Raw genomic sequence first — 18,064 nt, 5'->3', positions numbered from 1 at the left:
TTATATATTATTTTATACTCATTTGTATGTTGAACAATGTGGAAGTATTACATATTTTTTAAAACGTTTTTGAAAAATACCTCTCAGTTCCAAATTCCTACTCACCTTTTTTGGGAACCATCAATCTACCATTGTAGGTACCTTGCTGGAGGAGACTGAAAGAAAGTAATTGTATCCTCCACCTGCACCAATAAACACAAAGGCTTCTGGAAATTTCTTTATGGGAGCAATGTTTTTAAGTACAACAGTTAAAAGAAAAGCCCCAGAATATACTTTCAATGAATGTTTCTGGTTTATAAAAGATAAGTGAAATTCAATTACACAGAGAACATTTAATGTTTGGATTGTAAAGCCTTTCTGTGCAACAATACATTGACACACAACATGAGAAAATAGCCCGAAATACAAAAATACAGTTGTGATCCAGGAAATGGCACCAAATAGAACAGTTTTATTATTTAACATACCAATGTATATACATTATCCTCCCAAATAAGAAAGAATTTGATTCCAAAGTTTAAAATGTAGTTTCCAAAATGAATCCTTATTGTAAATTTGAAGAAGAAAAAAAAAAGTCCTGCAAATTAACACAAACCATTTTGATCCTTGACTAAAATATGCACCCTGCACCAATCACCTCTCTCATACAAAATGTATATTATAAATAAAACTTGCAAAAAAGATCCTGGATGTTTATTGCACATCGTACAGAACACTTGCCACTACTGGAAAGGCTTTCAGCCCTTCACTGTATTAGCTGTTTCAAATATTTACTCAAATTTGGGTGAAAACAACACTCTGCAGATATTAGCATATGTAGGATCATACATGATGTTTACCAAAAACGGGAAAATATAATCTTACTGGACTGTTTCTGTCACTTTTTCTAAAATATGATTGATTCTGTTTTCTACCGTTAAAAGCAATTACAGGAGATCTGACCAAATTAAAAGTCCTGCTCAGTTATATATTTCTACTTCCTAGGACCAGCCCTTCTTGAAGTATATATTGCTAAAGACCATACTACAGGATTCCTAATAATGCTGTCCATCATCAACAGCCACTGTTTTGGTCTCAACATTTTCAAACTCTCTTTGCCTTAGTAAAGCCAGCACAAACCAGCCAGAATGCAATGGCCTTAAAAACAAAAAAAGGTTCCTGGTAAGTCTTCATACCATCTAGCACAGTGCCTAGCACAGAGCAGGCATCCAATAAATACTCGATGAATGAATGCACTATCTTTTAAGACCATTTCCTATACTTAGATGTATTAATGATTTATGAGTAATATGTTGATTTAGGGTACACAGACCTAACATGATCACTAAACAAAGAACACATATGACATGGCACAGACACTGTTAGTTTCTACAATCCTGCCCCAGGACAGAATGTGTACTTTAAGGGTTAAAACTATTCCAATAATAAAGATTGATTAGTCAAATATTTTTATTTTGCCAAGGGACTCTAACAGTATTAGCCTTTGGCAATTCCCAAACATACAATGAACCCCAAACAAAAGGAAACCAAATTGCACTATAACAAAGACATGAGTCCATGAAAGCAGAGAGGAGGTGCCAGTTAAGGAACGGCGACTTCAAGGAGACGGTTGTTTTTTCGTTTGCACGTTGGGACACTCCCATTCTTCTGGCTGCCCTGAATAAACTTCACACATACTTTGTCCTGTCTGAACTGCACCAGGAACCTAGGAGAAAAGAATAGGACAAATTGAAGAGAAGTACACACAAAACAGCTGATGATTACACTAACACTTGATATTGACCTTGACAAGTATTCCCTCCCATTAGCACTTCTATACACAGAGTTACGTCCTCAGGTTCTAACCTGCATTTCACTTCCCGCAGTCATCATTTAGCCCTAAGTAAACTGAAGATCATTAACTCATCATATCCCAAAATAAGGTATTGCCGTATTTCAAATGGGACGACCAACATGCTATTTTTCCATAGCAAAAATATAGACTGGGGGAGGGGTCCTATTAAATTATCAACGAATTGAGAAAATGAAATAAAGAATTTCAGAAAAGGAAGGGGTCTAGAGACCCTCCAGACTATGGTTTCGAAACACTACTCACATACTTCCTATACAATTTTTGTCATATCCATACACTATGCTAATAGTTATTTTTAGCCTAAATAAATGTATTTCAAAACAGCTGTGACCTATGGAAACATAATGATAAAATCACAAGTTTGATCTGCCACATATTTTTAATACCCTTTAAAAATATATATATGTAAAACTATAAGAATTTAAAAATCACGGGCCGGCCCGGTGGCTTAGCGGTTAAGTGCACGCGCTCCGCTGCTGGCGGCCCGGGTTCGGATCCCGGACGCGCACCGACGCACCGCTTCTCCGGCCATGCTGAGGCCGCGTCCCACATACAGCAACTAGAGGGATGTGCAGCTATGACATACAACTATCTGCTGGGGCTTTGGGGGAAAAAAATAAATAAATAAATAAATAAAATATTAAAAATCTATTGGTATACACCTAAAGCCACCTCTTCTCCTACCACTGGTACACGTGGTTCACTGTGGGAAACCATATTCTTGTCTAAGTCTTTCCTTTCACAGACTAGGACAGGTGCCTGTTCACAGGATTATTCATCACACCTTCCTACAACAAACATACCACCGGCTTCCCCCTGGGCTAGGTGCTTTGAGGAACACCAGGGTGGAAAAAATGAGGTCCCTGGCCTCAAGAACAACATTACTGCGGAGGCAGGCGAGTGGCATGGCTGGACCAGACAGAACCCAGGCTTTCCCACATCAAAGCCAGTGCTCTTTCCTCTCCACCATCACAATCAGTGTAATGGCACCACGTTTTCAGTATGTTTCTCATAGTGGCCTATAACTGAGCTACTGCAATAAAATTAAGTGAGTCACTCTCACAGCCACATGACAGATCACACGCTCGCTGGCATACACGACAACAGCAAAGATCGAAACAGCTCTGTTCTGTACACATTAGCTCAAAGTCTAAAGAGCCCACATTTTACAAACATTATCTACTGGAGGTAAACGTGACACAAGCTTCTGATTCATCGGTTGTTGAAACACGACAGGACTTTTGAGCTTTTAAATGGGTTGTTTCTTTTCAACTTGAAAGACTGAAAAAAAAGCCATAGTTCTAAATTACCTATCTAAGATATCTCCCCGACATATATACTTAAATCCATGTGTCCCAAAGAAAATAACATCTTTCAAGTTTAACGCAAATACACATACTTAAAAAAATCAAATATTATTATATTTTAATTTTCAAAGACCATTTGTAGTACAATAAATGTATAGGGAATTTTTTTCCCAATAACTTCAGCAAACATTGGCTGCCTCCATGTTCACAATTCATGATCACAATTCACTTTAGAAATAACAATAATAGCTAAAATTTATTGAGTATTTACCATGCATCACACTGTTCTTAGTGAGTTCCATGTATTAACTCAACTTTAAAACAAACCTATGAGGTAAGTACTATTATTTCTCTCTATTTCATAGAAGAGAGAACTGACGCACAGTCCACAGCCAGGACATGGAGAATCAGAGAATTATCCTCCAGCAAACATGTCGAATGCATTATTTCACAGCATCAAGATCAGTGAAAACTTCACAGCAAAAGGAATGTAGATTAGTTGTTTGGATTTAAAATATTCAGAAATACAACTGTATAACTTAAATGATATATGTGTGTCCATGTATTATGAGTACATGTGAGTAAACATGTACATATACACGCATGAATATTTCGAAAGTTTAACAGAACGTATTCACTTTCATTTTCAATATATTCAGGTCTTCATTTTTAGAATTACCATACATCTTATTTAAGGTTATCCTTAATGCAATCTGTTTACAGACTGAACACTGTGGGAGTTAAGAACCGAGAATTACAACGCAGTTGAGTCTCTCCATGAATTCAATTCTCACTTCTACCTGTGCAGGTTAAAACCGCTCTAAGCAGTAAACAGGACTTTGACTCGCCTCCTGTAAACTGACATCCAGTTTATCCGTAACGATCATGGAGACTGGCTTTGTTAGAATAACTATGTCTACTTCTGAAAAGGATGCACTAAGGAAGGTTTTGGTCACTGAACTGCATGCTGTTTACAACACTAGTCTGTACAGCTGGCAATGAAACAGACTAAAGCCACTAAGGGCTGAGAAATACATCACGGGTGCCCCTGCCCATGACTTTGTAAAATTTGGGTTAAATTTAAAATGCTCTCCAAGGAGGTGTATAATCCCTGCTTAAGAGGTTACGAAACAGAGGCTACATGGGCACCATGCTCTGCCATGTAGCTTCCCGTGCCGCCTGGACAAGGGACCACGGGTGCTATGCAAGGTTCCAGCAGCTATTTTATTTTTATGAGACCAACCAATAATCAGGAATTGGAGGAGGAAAGGTGTTATGGACTGGTTTATAATGCTAATAAATGCCTGTTTTCTTCACGTGGCCACACTGTTGATCTTCACTCAGACAAGCATGTTTATTGAAAGCTGACACATCCAGAACACCACAGCTCTCTCTCGGGCAAGGCAGGGTCCCCGCTGCCCAGAAGCAAATGATCCCCATCAGTCTTCCGCGATCGTGTGCCTCGAACACAAACCGTTAGAGCCACCGGAGGGTTCTGTGGTTGATTATGTTTGAGAAACACAGCACATGCTATCCCCCAAACCCCTCCGGAGAGTCATAATGTGCAACAAGACTACAGAGGCTCTGAGAAGTGCAGCAATACAGAATTTACAGAAGACTGTAAATTTCCTCCAGAGAACACTTTATTCACAGCACATCATTATTAGCATCCTGCAGAGGCAGTGTTCTTAGAATACCAGTTTGGGAAATGCGTAAAAGTAGCACTCCTTCCTGGCCTGGATGTTGGTGTGATTTTTTCGGCAAAGATGGCCTTATTAACGTAGTGGGATAACTACGAGGCTACTTCATTCATTTACCAAGGGGCTTTTGCACCTGGAATACACAAAATCTTCCCAGGAAGAGTGGGAATTACCAGTCCCACCAAAACAGAAGCCCAGCATCCCAAGTTATGAAAAATTTCACCTAGAGGGAGTTTAAAGCTCTAACAGGCCCTTACAGGTTAAAACCTTAATTGACTGAAACCCAACTAGCCATTATCTCTTTCCCTAATATTCTTTGTTTATGAGAAAAGACTCAGTAACAAGAAGAGTGATTTAGTCCAAACTGCAATTTCCCATGGAGAGTCTACTTAAAGGGCCATCTTGCACCCAATCTAAACCCCACTCCCAGTGTACAATGAGAAGAGACACTGACCTTAAAGTTCTGTACACCCTAACACATCAAGGAGAGTTAGTTTGGCTTACAAAGGGATAGAAATGGTATGAATTTATTTTAGAAAGGCTTTTAGGAAGCACTGAAATAGAACAGACTGGCAAAATTTTAATTAGAAAATATAATAATTTCCTGAGCATTCTGGTTATGCAAGTTTTTACTATACATGCAAAGAATTACATAAGCAGATAGTAAACAATCTATTGAAAAGTAACCAATTAAGTATCAATCAACAGAGTAACTCGAATTCATTAAAATGCATTAATATCGATGGATTTCATAAATGGGAAGATGCTCCATCCTATATGCAAATAATGTCTCTATAATTAGAGCCCCATTGTGAAGTAAAAAAAAGTAAATTTCACATTTACAGCAGTCTCAGCACTAATGGAATGCTTATTCTCTAACTCTAGTCATCTCGATGCGAAAGTCATCTCAAATACCATACATCCCAACAGCACCCTTGATTTCACCTCGCCCCCCGCCCCCGCCGCCCCCAACCCCCTTCCCTCAGGGTCATCTACTGCAGTAAATCGCACCACCACTTGGGCTCAGGCCCAAAACCTAACACCCAACCTGTCAGTCAGTCCTCTTGTCTTCCTTTAAATCACAATCGGAATCTGACTACTTCTCACTGCCTCCCACTCACACCCCAGCCGAAGCGCATCCTCCTTGCAGGAGCTCCTGTTCTCTCCTTCCACTCCCGCCTCCCTATAGTTATTCTGCACATTGCAGCCAAATTGAGCTTTGAGAATCATAAATCAGATCATGCCACACCCTCACTCAAAACATAAAATGGCTTTCCATCACCCTCAGGAAAATCTCAACTCCTGACCTCAGCCACCAAGCTCTACACGGCCAGGTCCCTGCCTCTTTCTCTAGGTCGCTCTTTTTTTTTTGTTGTTGAGGAAGATTGGCCCTGAGCTAACATCTGTGCCCATCTTCCTTTATTTTATATGTGGGACGGCTGCCACAGCATGGCTTGATGAGCGGTGCATCAGTCATGCCCGGGATCGGAACCTGTGAACCCCAGTCCGCCGAAGTGAAGCACGCGAACTTAACCACTATGCCACTGGGCCGGTCCCTTTCTCCAGGGTCTTTTCCTCCCATTTCACTCTGCCACAGAGTTCACTCCTGCCTCAGGGCCTTTGCACCTGCTGCCTCTTTGCCCTGGAAGACATCTCCCTAGATTGCTGCCTGGCTCAATCAATTCCTGCCTTCCTTGATTCCTGTCTCGACTGAAATGTCACTGCATCCAAGAGGGCTCTCTGACCTCCCTATCAAAAATGACACCCTCCGACCCTTACCTTGCTTTTTTCCCTCCACAAGCACTTGTCACTAATCAAAGTCATATCACCTGTGTATTATTTTATTTGTGCATATTTTTCTCTTCCACTTAGATGTCAGGCACATGAAGGTGGGGATGTGGTCAGTGTCATTCACCCAAATCCATAAAACAGAACAAATACAAACACAGACTCGGTTACTTAAGGAGTGGCTGGATAAATGAATGAGGTTGGATTGCTCAACTAAAACAATAAAGCTGAAAGTGAAAGGTCTATTCAAGCAATTCATGAACATACTCATCGGAAATCTCAATATTGAGCTTCTGTTTGGTTTGGCTGAGAGTCGTCCGGTAGAGCTTGGTGGCCATTTCAATCAGGTGATCACTGCTGAAGAGAAAGTCTCCTTTACTAGCTGCTTCAGAGCCCTAAAAGGACAAACCAAGAGTCAGACTAGCATAATTAAAGACAGCTCAGGAGGTAAATGTTTAAGATTTGGCTGAAAACGTATTTATAGTCTCTCTAAAACATAAGATACTTGAGTCCACTCTCCCGAATAAACAATGATGACAAAAGCAGTATTTCTTCCAACTTGCTCAGGGCACTTCAGTAAAGTTACCCAGCCCCTTGCTACCCAAGGCTGGTCGATGGACCAGAAGCACCATCAGCATCACCTGGGAGCTTGTTAGAAAAGCAGAATCTCCGGCCCCACCGCAGGCCACTGCATACGAGTCCACAACAAGGTCCCTGTGTGATCTGTTTGCACATTCAGGTTCAAGAAGCACTGACCTAACCTATAACTCGTTCTGAAAGAGCTGTTTAAAACAGTCCTCAGTGATTTGGTTTAAAAACTAAGAGCAACAACAACACTTCCAACAAATATCCTAGGGCAGCAGCTCTCAACCCTAGCTGCACAGGGACTCATTCGGGAGCTTTCAAAAAATCAGATGCCTGTGGTCCATTCCAAGAAGCTCTGACTTGATTGGACTGGTAGAACGGCCTGGGCATCAGCACCGAGTTAATGTGTCACCGAGGTTGAGGACCACTGTCCTAGGATGTGATACGTCCCCTTTAGGTTAAGAGCCACAGGGAGGAAAACAGGCTGAACTAAGCTTATGGGATGGTCCTAAGTTTAGAATGAGCTAGACAGTGGCACTCTTAGCTAGATGCACGTCTCTAAATATGGTCAATATTTGCTAACATCTGTTTACTTAGTGACTATTCTGTGACAGGTACTGTGCTGAGCATTTTGCATACAGTGTCTCATTTAATCCTCATAACAACAGCACTGTGAAGTAGGTACATTTTAAAGAGGAGAAAAACTAGGTAAGCACACAAAAGTTAAATGACTTGGCCAAGGTTACTGTAAAGTTAGTGAGACCAACCCAGAGCCTACATTCTTAACCACTCGACTCAGGTCAGAAGGTCCTGGGTAGGCTAAAAGCACAGAACACTAAAAAAATCTGTAGGTCAAATTACGAGGCAGATGTTTTACTGTAGTTGCATTCTTTAACTAAAAACCACCAAATTAAAGATGAACAAGAAGACATTTGCTAAGTTGGCATACAGAAGGAACAACAGGAGGAAGCATCATTTAAATATCTTGGTATTTCTATGCATGAGTCTCAAAATAATGCGTATCATGGTGAGTGCAAACAAAAGCTACTCAGTGAAATTTGAACTTAAGTGGACAAGTCAATAAAAGTGATTGACCTTATTCAATTATTAAAAAAACCAAGCCTGAGATTTTAATAGGGGTGAATATAGCTAAAATTTGCAAATCAATAAGGATACGTGAATTTCAAGTAACAGGATTATTCAGATGTGGAAAATTTTAAGTCAATCGCTAAGAGATTGCATAAATGCAGAAATCTTTCAGTCAAGTCCATGGTTGAAGCTTTACCTCTTTGAGGTGGACGGCAAAGAAGCCATCGTTTTGTGAGCTCATCGATACTTTGGTCACATCCACCAGGGGAACCTCTGACTTGATCTGTCCAGACTTTTGATCAGCAAGAAGGAGATTATTATTTGTTAAGAGGAAAATCCGGGATGTACTCTAAAATAAAACAAAACAGAAAGGAAGTAAAACCAATGATCAAAAATACCCAAAAATGGTCAATGAGTTTAAAGCATTAGTTATTTGCAGAAATGCACATTTTATTCCAATATCTTTCAGCATGCATACCTATGTATATTGAGAACACACTAAAGAACATAGATAACATATTTTAATTCACAAAAATTTCAGAGAACAAGCAAAATTCTACGAAGCTTTAAAGGTAAGGGAAAATAGCTTCCTTCACAGTAACTCTGCGGAGAAAATGAAATGCATATTTTAATAATCAGAAAACTAAAGATGACTGTCCCACTGATAAACACTTCTAAGAGGTCTTCAGGGGTAGCGTTTTTACCTTCCCATTAGCACGGTTAATTTTGTTCACAACTTCAGCAATGATGATCTTTTCTTCAATGGCATCTTTGAGTTTCTTATACTTGGGATTCTTGTTGATTTCCAGGTACGCCCCTTGGAATGGTTGCCCAACACTTAAGGAAAAAGATTCCCTTGCATTAGAAACGGTTTCAAATGGAAGTATTACTGGAAAAAGGTAACATGTCAGTTAATTCTGAAGAGTATCTGACAACTCATAAAAAGTTAATTTATTTTATATATATTATACATTATACTTGCACCTGTCCTAAATATAAATTGAAAATGGAACCTTAAACCTATTTCAAATATATTTTTGATGTGATCATGGCATTTGGTACATAGGACTTTGATAAAAATCTTACCACATGGAACAATCAGGATAGGAATCACCCACCAGAATGGTAGCCAAGACCCAAGTGCATGGCCTCACGTGAAGGAAGAGGCAATTCCTCCTAATCTGTTAATATAAAGTTAACAGCTGCCCACAAAGGATTTATTAATGCCTTTAAACAATATGTGGCAATGGAAAAAAGAGCACAAATTATTACCATCACCTGCTCCAAAGAAAAATTTCATTTTCTTGCAGAGTAAGAAAATCAATAGGCCTTCCGGGGAAGAACAGATCCAGAGCAACCACTTTAGAAGAAAACTATCGAGCACTTTTTATTACCATGTAACTCTGGTTCTAAATAGGCGATATAGGAAAGAAGAATCAGGCCTCTCCTCCTGGGATATGCCTCTAAATGGAAAGAAGGGGCCAAGGCAAACATTCCGAATCAGAGCAGTTTTCTTTCAAACCAACTACCTCTTACAAGAGGCATAATCATGCACATACACTAAGGTGTCAATTTCCCCAAAGACTTGTGGGGTGATGCTCTCAGGGCAGTTTCTTCAAAGACACCAAGGAAAAAAAAACCTGCAGCTTCATTGAGGGCCATAAAATTGCTATCCCGGCAATTTGCAAATACAACTTTAAATGCTTGTGTTGTGGGTGGAGGATCAGGGAAGAAAAATCCACGTAGGTGGCCAGCGTTTCACAGCTCCCAGGATATAAAAGGCTGAAACCCATAAGGGCTGTCACTTCCCACAATGGTGGGAGGGTAAATTATTCCACCCCTGAGTGCTGTAGGTGAGCATGCCACCAGCCCCGAAGACGGATAAAAGTATCCGAAAAGGACTTGGCTTGATGTTAACAATTTTGTTGTTGTTCACATTCAAACATGTTTTTAACAACAAAAAGGACTAAAAGCCTTTGAATTTGTTTCTTAAAAAATGTATTCTTCTCCCTCTAGTTTCTGAAGACTCATCTACAAAGGATGCTCATTAAGAAGGTTACTCTACAATTCAAAAATATATAAAGAGCTGAATAAAACTGCTTGCTGGAGAAAGCATACAGACAATTTTCCCGTTTGAATATGCTTTATGTAGCAGGCGCTTTGGACAACTCTGGATTTAGATGCTATGTCTGACTTAGAGAAATATACACCACCTCAAGCAGCCAAATCCGCTGACCAAGAAAGCTGTGTCCTTTAAAATATTTCAACTGAATGTGTCTGGCAACTTATGTTTACTCAATCCTTTAAAAGGAAGAGCTTTCAAATGTGGGGAAAGACACATAGAGAATATAAACATACCATATGTAATACATGTGAATATACTTAGCATATAATGCATTTTTATTTCTAGGCCATTCTTTGGAGAAACTAAAAGCTGTTATAAATTTGGCTTAAGACTGTGCAAGCTACTTTTTTATAAACATCAGACAAAAAACGGATAGGAATTCACTCAACGATGAACTTGGGAGATGTAAGAATATTCAGATAAGCAGTCTTCTCCAAGGATGTCACTTGGCAAACTTGCAATTGGTGTTCCTTTTTTTATGAAGTACTCGGTGTCTACAATAAAAGAACTGAACTGGCGGCACAGGCCCCCGAAGCCATGCCCAGTGAGTCAGCAGACCAAAGGCCACCACCGACTAGTGCTTCAGCAACACTCCGAAGTCATATACTGGCTCCCTCTTCATTTATCTTACAAATGAGGTTCTGACCCCGCTTGTTAAAGTAGGAAGACTGGAACGGCGATTACACTATACTGCCAATAGAAATTGGACTGGTCTCTGAAAACTATGGAAAACTAATGGGAATTGACAATATAAATTTATCTTAATAGCCTATATAATTTTTACTTTAAATGACAACTTCTGATTATTTAGTGACGTGTTTGAGCTACTGCCAACGGAGTAAAACCAACAACTGTAATCTCATTTCATTCAAGGGCACCAGGAAAGCCACTGCTCAAATGTGTTTATGTGTCATCATATCCAGCTGCTCATCAAATGATTCATAAAATTAAAAATCTCTCATGTATAACTGAAATCAAACTCTACTAGAAAAGACCTACAAATACATTCGAGAAACTTTTAAAACACTGACTTTTATGTAAAGCAAACCCATAATACCTTGACGGGTACAGGGCCTTCTTGTCTTTGAAGAGCTCACTGGCTTCTAGTTTCTCTTCATAAATAAGTTTCTGCTGGTCTGTGAATTGGTCCCTGTATTTTTTACACTGTGAGATACGAAGAGAAGAAAAAAAAAAAAGTAAGACATCACTTACATAAATAAGTCATTACTCATTCTTCAATATGCTAAGCCAATTTAACAGCAGCAAGGATAAGAGGAAATGTGTATGAAATACTCTTTTAAAAGGCCAAAAGCATTTTTCCTTTGTGGGTTTTATTGCTTGTATTGCAGAACTTGAGATACTTCTTCAAGACATGCAAGGGCTTTGCTGGCCTGGGCCCTCCTGGGAGTACTGTTCCCTCCCACTGTGACGTCAGCCCTGGACACCCTTCAGTGCTGACGTGGTCACGCTCTTTTACAGAGATTCATAGAAACAAAAACACCATACAACACAACCCAATGCACACATTTACACACACACAGTCAGCTTCAAAAAAGCTTCACGAAACATTACTAACCCTTTCTATATGTCATGTACTTCGTTATTTCCTATTCTGTTGTATTTTGTTTAAAAATGTTGGTAGTAGCCTACTAAATTGATTTCATGACTCACAAATTAGCTATATTTGACCTACAGTTTGAAAAACTGCTCCACATCCATCACTACCATTTTACAATGTGGAAGTCTCCTCTTCACCCCAATTCTGAGACTGCACTGAAAGGAGATAGGGGGCGGTGGAGGGGCAGGGCCAGGTTTTTAAGATGAACTCTAAGAAATTCAGTTACAGGCGTGGTTGAGAACCACTGACGTAACTGTATAAAGGAATGCTAGCATCGCTGCCCACCCCTTCAGGAATAAACACATCCCTCTCACTCTCCACCCCCAAACCAAGGAGGTAGAAGTGAGATTCGGGAGCCAGGGGAGGGGAGAGGCAGAGCAGACCCCTGGCGTTAGCAGCTCCCCACTGTTATTTCTGAAAATAGCTTCTATGTCAGACTCAAAAGGGGAGATGAACACTGAAATGTTGGTGAATCTCGTAAAGTTGACTCACTAAGTTAGAGAACAGAACTCAGAATCCAGTTCCATATGCTGTGCTGGTACCAAGCATCACACCGGTCAGTGACGTTATCTATACATACGTGATTCTGGTAAAGAACAAGCCTACGGTGATGGGCAGGAAAGAGTTCCCGGAAGACGTATCCATCACTCACTCACCTGCTGAATACAAGGCCTTCTATCTAATGATTTTATTATACCTGATATTCATATATATTTAGCATTCCATTTATCAACTAAGTTATTGAAATAGTCAATGTCTATACAAATACTCTATCTACCCCACACTGGGCAACACTTAAATTACATGTTATGCTCTCCTATAAAATTAAGTTAGCCAAAATATAAGTCAACATCAAACAGATTTTCAGTTTCCCTGTAATTCAAGTAGAGGGAAATTTTAATCTCTTTAATGTCTTCGGGGGGACTTGAAAGCTTTGTTTCTAGCCCATCAAAATGTGTCTCTTCACATGTATGTCTCTTTACGTGTTCAATAAATCTTACAAAGTAAACTCATTGCATTTGAGGGATTTAACTACATCGTTTGAAGAGATTCAAATTTTATTATTTCTATCTCCAGTAGTATTCCTTCAGATAAAGATGAAAAAAAAACTGAACTACTGGAAAGCAACTAGGATCTGGAAGGGAAAGACAATGCGGGCACGAGCTCTCCTTTCCAACCACAGATGAGGGGAGACCACCATGGGGACACCCGGCTGCTCCAGGATTTCCTACAGAAAGCCAAGTACAGTGCACGACTCAAAAACACCAAAGTCCTCAAATAATTCTCCCCGAGGCTTGAGGAAGAATGTGGTAAAAACTTGCTTTTACATAACACTTCTCAAACACTCAAAATGTATGATAAGAAGTCACCGAAAAAATATAACAAGACATTTTTACCCTCCACAAGTGGAAAATCCTTTTTAGCTCTTTGTGAGTAGAATCCAAGAATAGGTAAGGTCTCGATGGCCAATTCTTATCTATTGGAGATAAGGATGGCATCTTATTTTTCATTTCCAAGAAGTATTTCTGCATCTGTGTTGGGATTGACAGAAAATACCAAATGAGTAAAATATACCAGAAAAGACATTGTTTACAAAACCGGCATTAAACAAACCAGTCTTCCGTGGAATTTAGCAACTTTTAGTCCATAAAATTTTGTAACTTCTCTGGAAAGTCTCTATTCTACTCTTCATGTTGGTTGGGGAAATCTGAGTTCCACCAAATGGTTAAGAGAAAAGAAGAATACTAACCCTAATATTAATATTAACATTAACACTAATGCCAGCTAACACTAGAGAGCTGCACCATTTAATAGGTAGCCAACTAGTCACATGTGGCTATTTATATTTAAATTTTAAGTAACTAAAAAAAAAAATCCAGTTCATCAGTCACATTAGTTAGACTTCAAGTGCTCAACAGCCACGTGTGGCTAGTGGCCGCTCTATTGCACCACAAAGATACAGAACGCTTTCATCACTGCAGAAAGTTCTGTTGCGAGCACTGCCTAGAGGACTTAATAGGGACCAGGCACTTAACAGCTTTATATCATTACTCCATTTGAATCCTTACAACAACTCTATCAGCTTAGTGCTATTATCATCCCTATTTTACAGAGGATGAAATGAAGCTCACAGAAGTAACTTGCTCATGTCACAATTCTGTAAGTGGCAGAGCAAGCTGGCTCCAGAGTTTGCGTGTTTCACCACCATGTATACTTCTCTGAAAGACAGAGGGAAACTTTAGAATAATCCATCCAGGAAGAGTGGCACGGCCTTGCTCTCCCTTAACCCTCTACCCACTAACTTGTTTGCCAACCTCGCCGTGGAGCAGCTCATGGCAGTTTAGCAGGGCAAGACCTTGGCATTGCCCCAGATTCCTGTGCTGAAACCCTAACCCCCAATGGGATGAAATTAGGAGATGGGGCCTTTGGGAGGTAATTAGGTTTAGATGAGGTCATGAGGGTAGAGCCCTCACGATGTGGTTAGTGCCCTTATAAGCAGAGACAGAAGAGAGTTTGCTTCTCTTTCTCTCTGCCACGTGAGAAAACTAGCCAGAGGCTCTCACCAGAATCAGACCATGTGGGTACCCTGATCTTGGCCTGCCCAGCTTCCAGAACCGTAAGAAATAAATGTTTATTGTTTAAGCCACCCAATCTATGGCATTTTTGTTATAGGAGGCTGAACTAAGACACCTGGCTTTCTTAGGTTCACTTTCCCCAAATTATTTTCTCTCTGTCAAAGAACACTTTATTATTAATCACTTATAAGTCACTAATAATTCTGACACAATTCTGCCTGAATTTGAGGGGCGATGATGAAAAAGGTCACAATCTCTCAGTGTCACAGTTATGATTTAATAGTTACCAAGTCAGTCACATATTACTGAGTTGGTGTTATTAACCGGTTAATCCAATAATGCCAATTAGCCATATATAAAGCGTAAACTTACAATTCTCTGAAGTGTAAATTCATAAATTTTCTTTCCAGCATTGGCTCTGAAGAATTTCCTGTACTCTCTACGCACCTTTAGAAAGAAGCAGAACACAGAGGTTAACGTGTGGCCAGCAGATGCCCATAAAGATGATACACCTCTATTAAAAATGAAAATAGGTGGAATAAATAAATTTATAAGTATCTTTCTGGATATAGTAAAATAACTGAAGCATATTCAGACAGTGGATTTTAAGTCAGACAAAAGGAAATTAGGAGATGCAAAGTGATGACATCAGAATGTTTTGATGTTTTAAATCCTCTTAACTCGTTTTTAAAGAGTGATGATTTGACGAGAAACACTTTGCAGGCATAGCTGCAAACTCGTCACAAATCAAAATACATTTCAGAAAAAATTACATAAGGTAATTTTTGCTTCAAATTGTCCTTAAAAGGCAAAAAATGCCTGAAGAACTATATTGCAGTTTCCAAGAGCCTTGCACATGAAGATAGGACGTTAGTACTGCACACTAAGAACTGAATGTGACTAAAAATAAGAACTTAAAAAGAAGCTTTTCGGGGCTGGCCCCACGGCTTAGCAGTTAAGTGCACACGCTCCGCTACTGGCGGCCCGGGTTTGGATCCCGGGCACGCACCGACACACCGCTTTTCCGGCCATGCTGAGGCGGACAACTATCTACTATCATACAACTATCTACTGGGGCCTTGGGGAGAAAAAAAAGGGGAAATAAAAGGAGGAGGATCGGCAATAGATGTTAGCTCAGGGCCGGTCTTCCTCCGCAAAAAAGAGGAGGATTGGCGTGGATGTTAGCTCAGGGCTGATCTTCCTCACACACACACAAAAAAGCAGCTTTTCAACTATATTATCTACATTTCAATTACATTATCTTCCATTTGATTACATTAATTTTTCTCTCTTCCCTACTCCTACCAAATTTTGAATATTATCACAGCACTTACATCATATTATAGTTTTAGTTTCCCTATTTCTTCCTTGCTACATTGTCTACTAATGTCTAACAAATAAAATAACTGAGCGAGGTGTTTCTGAATGAATGAAATAGTTAAATTTTGAAATTGAGGGAAAAATATTTATTATATCCAGCTATAAATGGGAGAGTTAGAATTTAGCAAAATATTAGCCTATTTGAATAATTCCGACATTATGAACCTTTCTCTTTTGTCTTTAGTTTTCTGGGTTTAATAGCAAATGTTCAAAATATTTTTACATCAGGAGTTATAAGCTAGCAACCTACTAACCAAATTCAGTTTGTAGAAAAATGTTTTATATGCATATTTTAAATTAAGAACTTCACATAGGAATTCAGACTGCAAGTTTCTCTTAAAATTTTCTAAGATCTAGCAACAGTGAGCCCCATTCCCACAAGACAAAGACTGAGAAGACCAGAGTAGCTGCTGCTGTCTTTAGAAGAGAGATGCATATTCCAAATGGCATGAGGCCCCCCCAACATTCCCAACCCACCTTCCACCTGCTAATTCCCTCATCCATGTGACCAGCCTGGTCCCTCTGGGCATTTGAGCACCAAATCCATCCTCTACACCTGCAGATTATTAAGGTTTAAAAATTCTCCCATACACCACCTAGGCAGCTCTTCCTTTTATCCATATTCTATGTTACAGATTATCATTTCTCTTTTAGCCATGGAGTTGTTAAATTCATAATCATTTCAAATCCCAAACTTATAAGGTTAGAAGGGACAGGGAGAAGAAAAATGGTACCTATTAATTGGCTCCTGAAATTATAATAGTAGGAAAGCAGAGCAGTTAAAGTGAGGTTCATGAAAACATATTAGAAGCCCTACCATATTTAGTGGAACCTCATTGTAACTGAGCTCACTGCAACATGCTTTTTTGTTTTTTTGTGAGGAGATCAGTCCTGTGCTAACATCTGCCAATCCTCCTCTTTTTTTTTGCTGAGGAAGACCGGCCCTGGGCTAACATCCATACCCATCTTCCTCCACGTTATATGGGATGCCGCCACAGAATGGCTTGACAAGCAGTGCGTCGGTGCGTGCCCGGGATCCGAATCTGCGAACCCCAGGCCGCCGCAGCGGAGGGCGCGCTCTTAACCGCTTGCGCCACCGGGCAGGCCCTGCAACATGCTTTTTGATATTCACAGGACAGACCCTTTCTCCTGAAATCAGCTACATACAGAAAAAGCCTGGTGACATGCTGACATACAGAATGAGTTTCCCTCGTGGGTCCGGGGAGTCCTACGAGGGTCCACTGAACTTTGTAATCAACTTCACAAAAATCAAATCATTTAAAAGGGCAAAACTGGGGGCCGGCCCCCTGGCGTAGCGGCTAAGTGCACGCGCTCCGCTGGTGGCGGCCCGGGTTCAGATCCCAGGCGCGCAACGGCGCACCGCTTGTCAGGCCGTGCTGAGGCCGCGTCCCACATAAAGTGGAGGAAGATGGGCACGCATGTTAGCTCAGGGCTGATCTTCCTCACACACACACAAAAATAATAAAAAATAAAAGGGCAAAACTACTGCTCATATCAACATAATTCTTTTAAAAAAAGTACAAAATGATTACATTCTTGCACTTCAAAGAAGTTTAATCATATTTCATAACAATAATAATGTAACATATTAAAATACTTCTATTCTTTTGGAAAATGGAACGTAAACACAGTTTTGTCTAGAGTACGCCCAGTTAACTTCAGCTAAAACAGCATTCACTCACAAACTGAATTTGGTTTATAGGTTGCTAGCACACACTCTTAATACAAAAGTATTTTTGCAACCATATGCAGTTAATTAAACCCAGAAAACTGAAGATAAATATGATGTTGCTGGTAGAAATCATTTTTATAAAGATGAAAATCCTGACTCGATGTTTGTTCCTGTCTTTTATGAAAATTAGAATGCAAATTAGAACATGAGAATAAAATGGGAAATAAAATCCTTAGTTTTGACTTTAAAAAAGGCAGTTACAGAACTTGTTCAGAATTCTTGAAATAGAACATCTTAAATTCACATTTTAGCTACTTCTTAATTACTTCAAAAACTACTTGATGAATATTC

General features: G+C 39.7%; 1 protein-coding gene across 5 annotated transcripts in view; it reads right to left on the bottom strand.

Annotated features, from left to right (window-relative positions):
* Nucleotides 1–312: 312 nt before the first annotated feature.
* MYO1B (myosin IB) overlaps nt 313–18,064 on the bottom strand; it is a 180,700-nt gene continuing 162,948 nt past the window's right edge. For all 5 annotated transcript variants that reach the window (XM_058549453.1, XM_058549457.1, XM_058549454.1 and 2 more), the window contains 7 exons: nt 15,013–15,087; nt 13,462–13,596; nt 11,504–11,610; nt 9,026–9,158; nt 8,518–8,670; nt 6,915–7,042; nt 313–1,705 (listed from right to left, as the gene is read on the bottom strand). In XM_058549453.1, coding sequence (XP_058405436.1) covers nt 1,582–1,705; nt 6,915–7,042; nt 8,518–8,670; nt 9,026–9,158; nt 11,504–11,610; nt 13,462–13,596; nt 15,013–15,087 — 855 coding nt within the window. In that variant the 3' untranslated portion in view covers nt 313–1,581. The remainder of the gene's footprint in view (nt 1,706–6,914; nt 7,043–8,517; nt 8,671–9,025; nt 9,159–11,503; nt 11,611–13,461; nt 13,597–15,012; nt 15,088–18,064) is intronic.

This window comes from Diceros bicornis, chromosome 10, assembly GCF_020826845.1.
Source record: "Diceros bicornis minor isolate mBicDic1 chromosome 10, mDicBic1.mat.cur, whole genome shotgun sequence".
Classification (NCBI taxonomy): domain Eukaryota; kingdom Metazoa; phylum Chordata; class Mammalia; order Perissodactyla; family Rhinocerotidae; genus Diceros; species Diceros bicornis.
The sequence above is the reverse complement of the archived record's forward strand: the minus strand, read 5'-3'. Positions and strand labels throughout refer to the sequence as shown.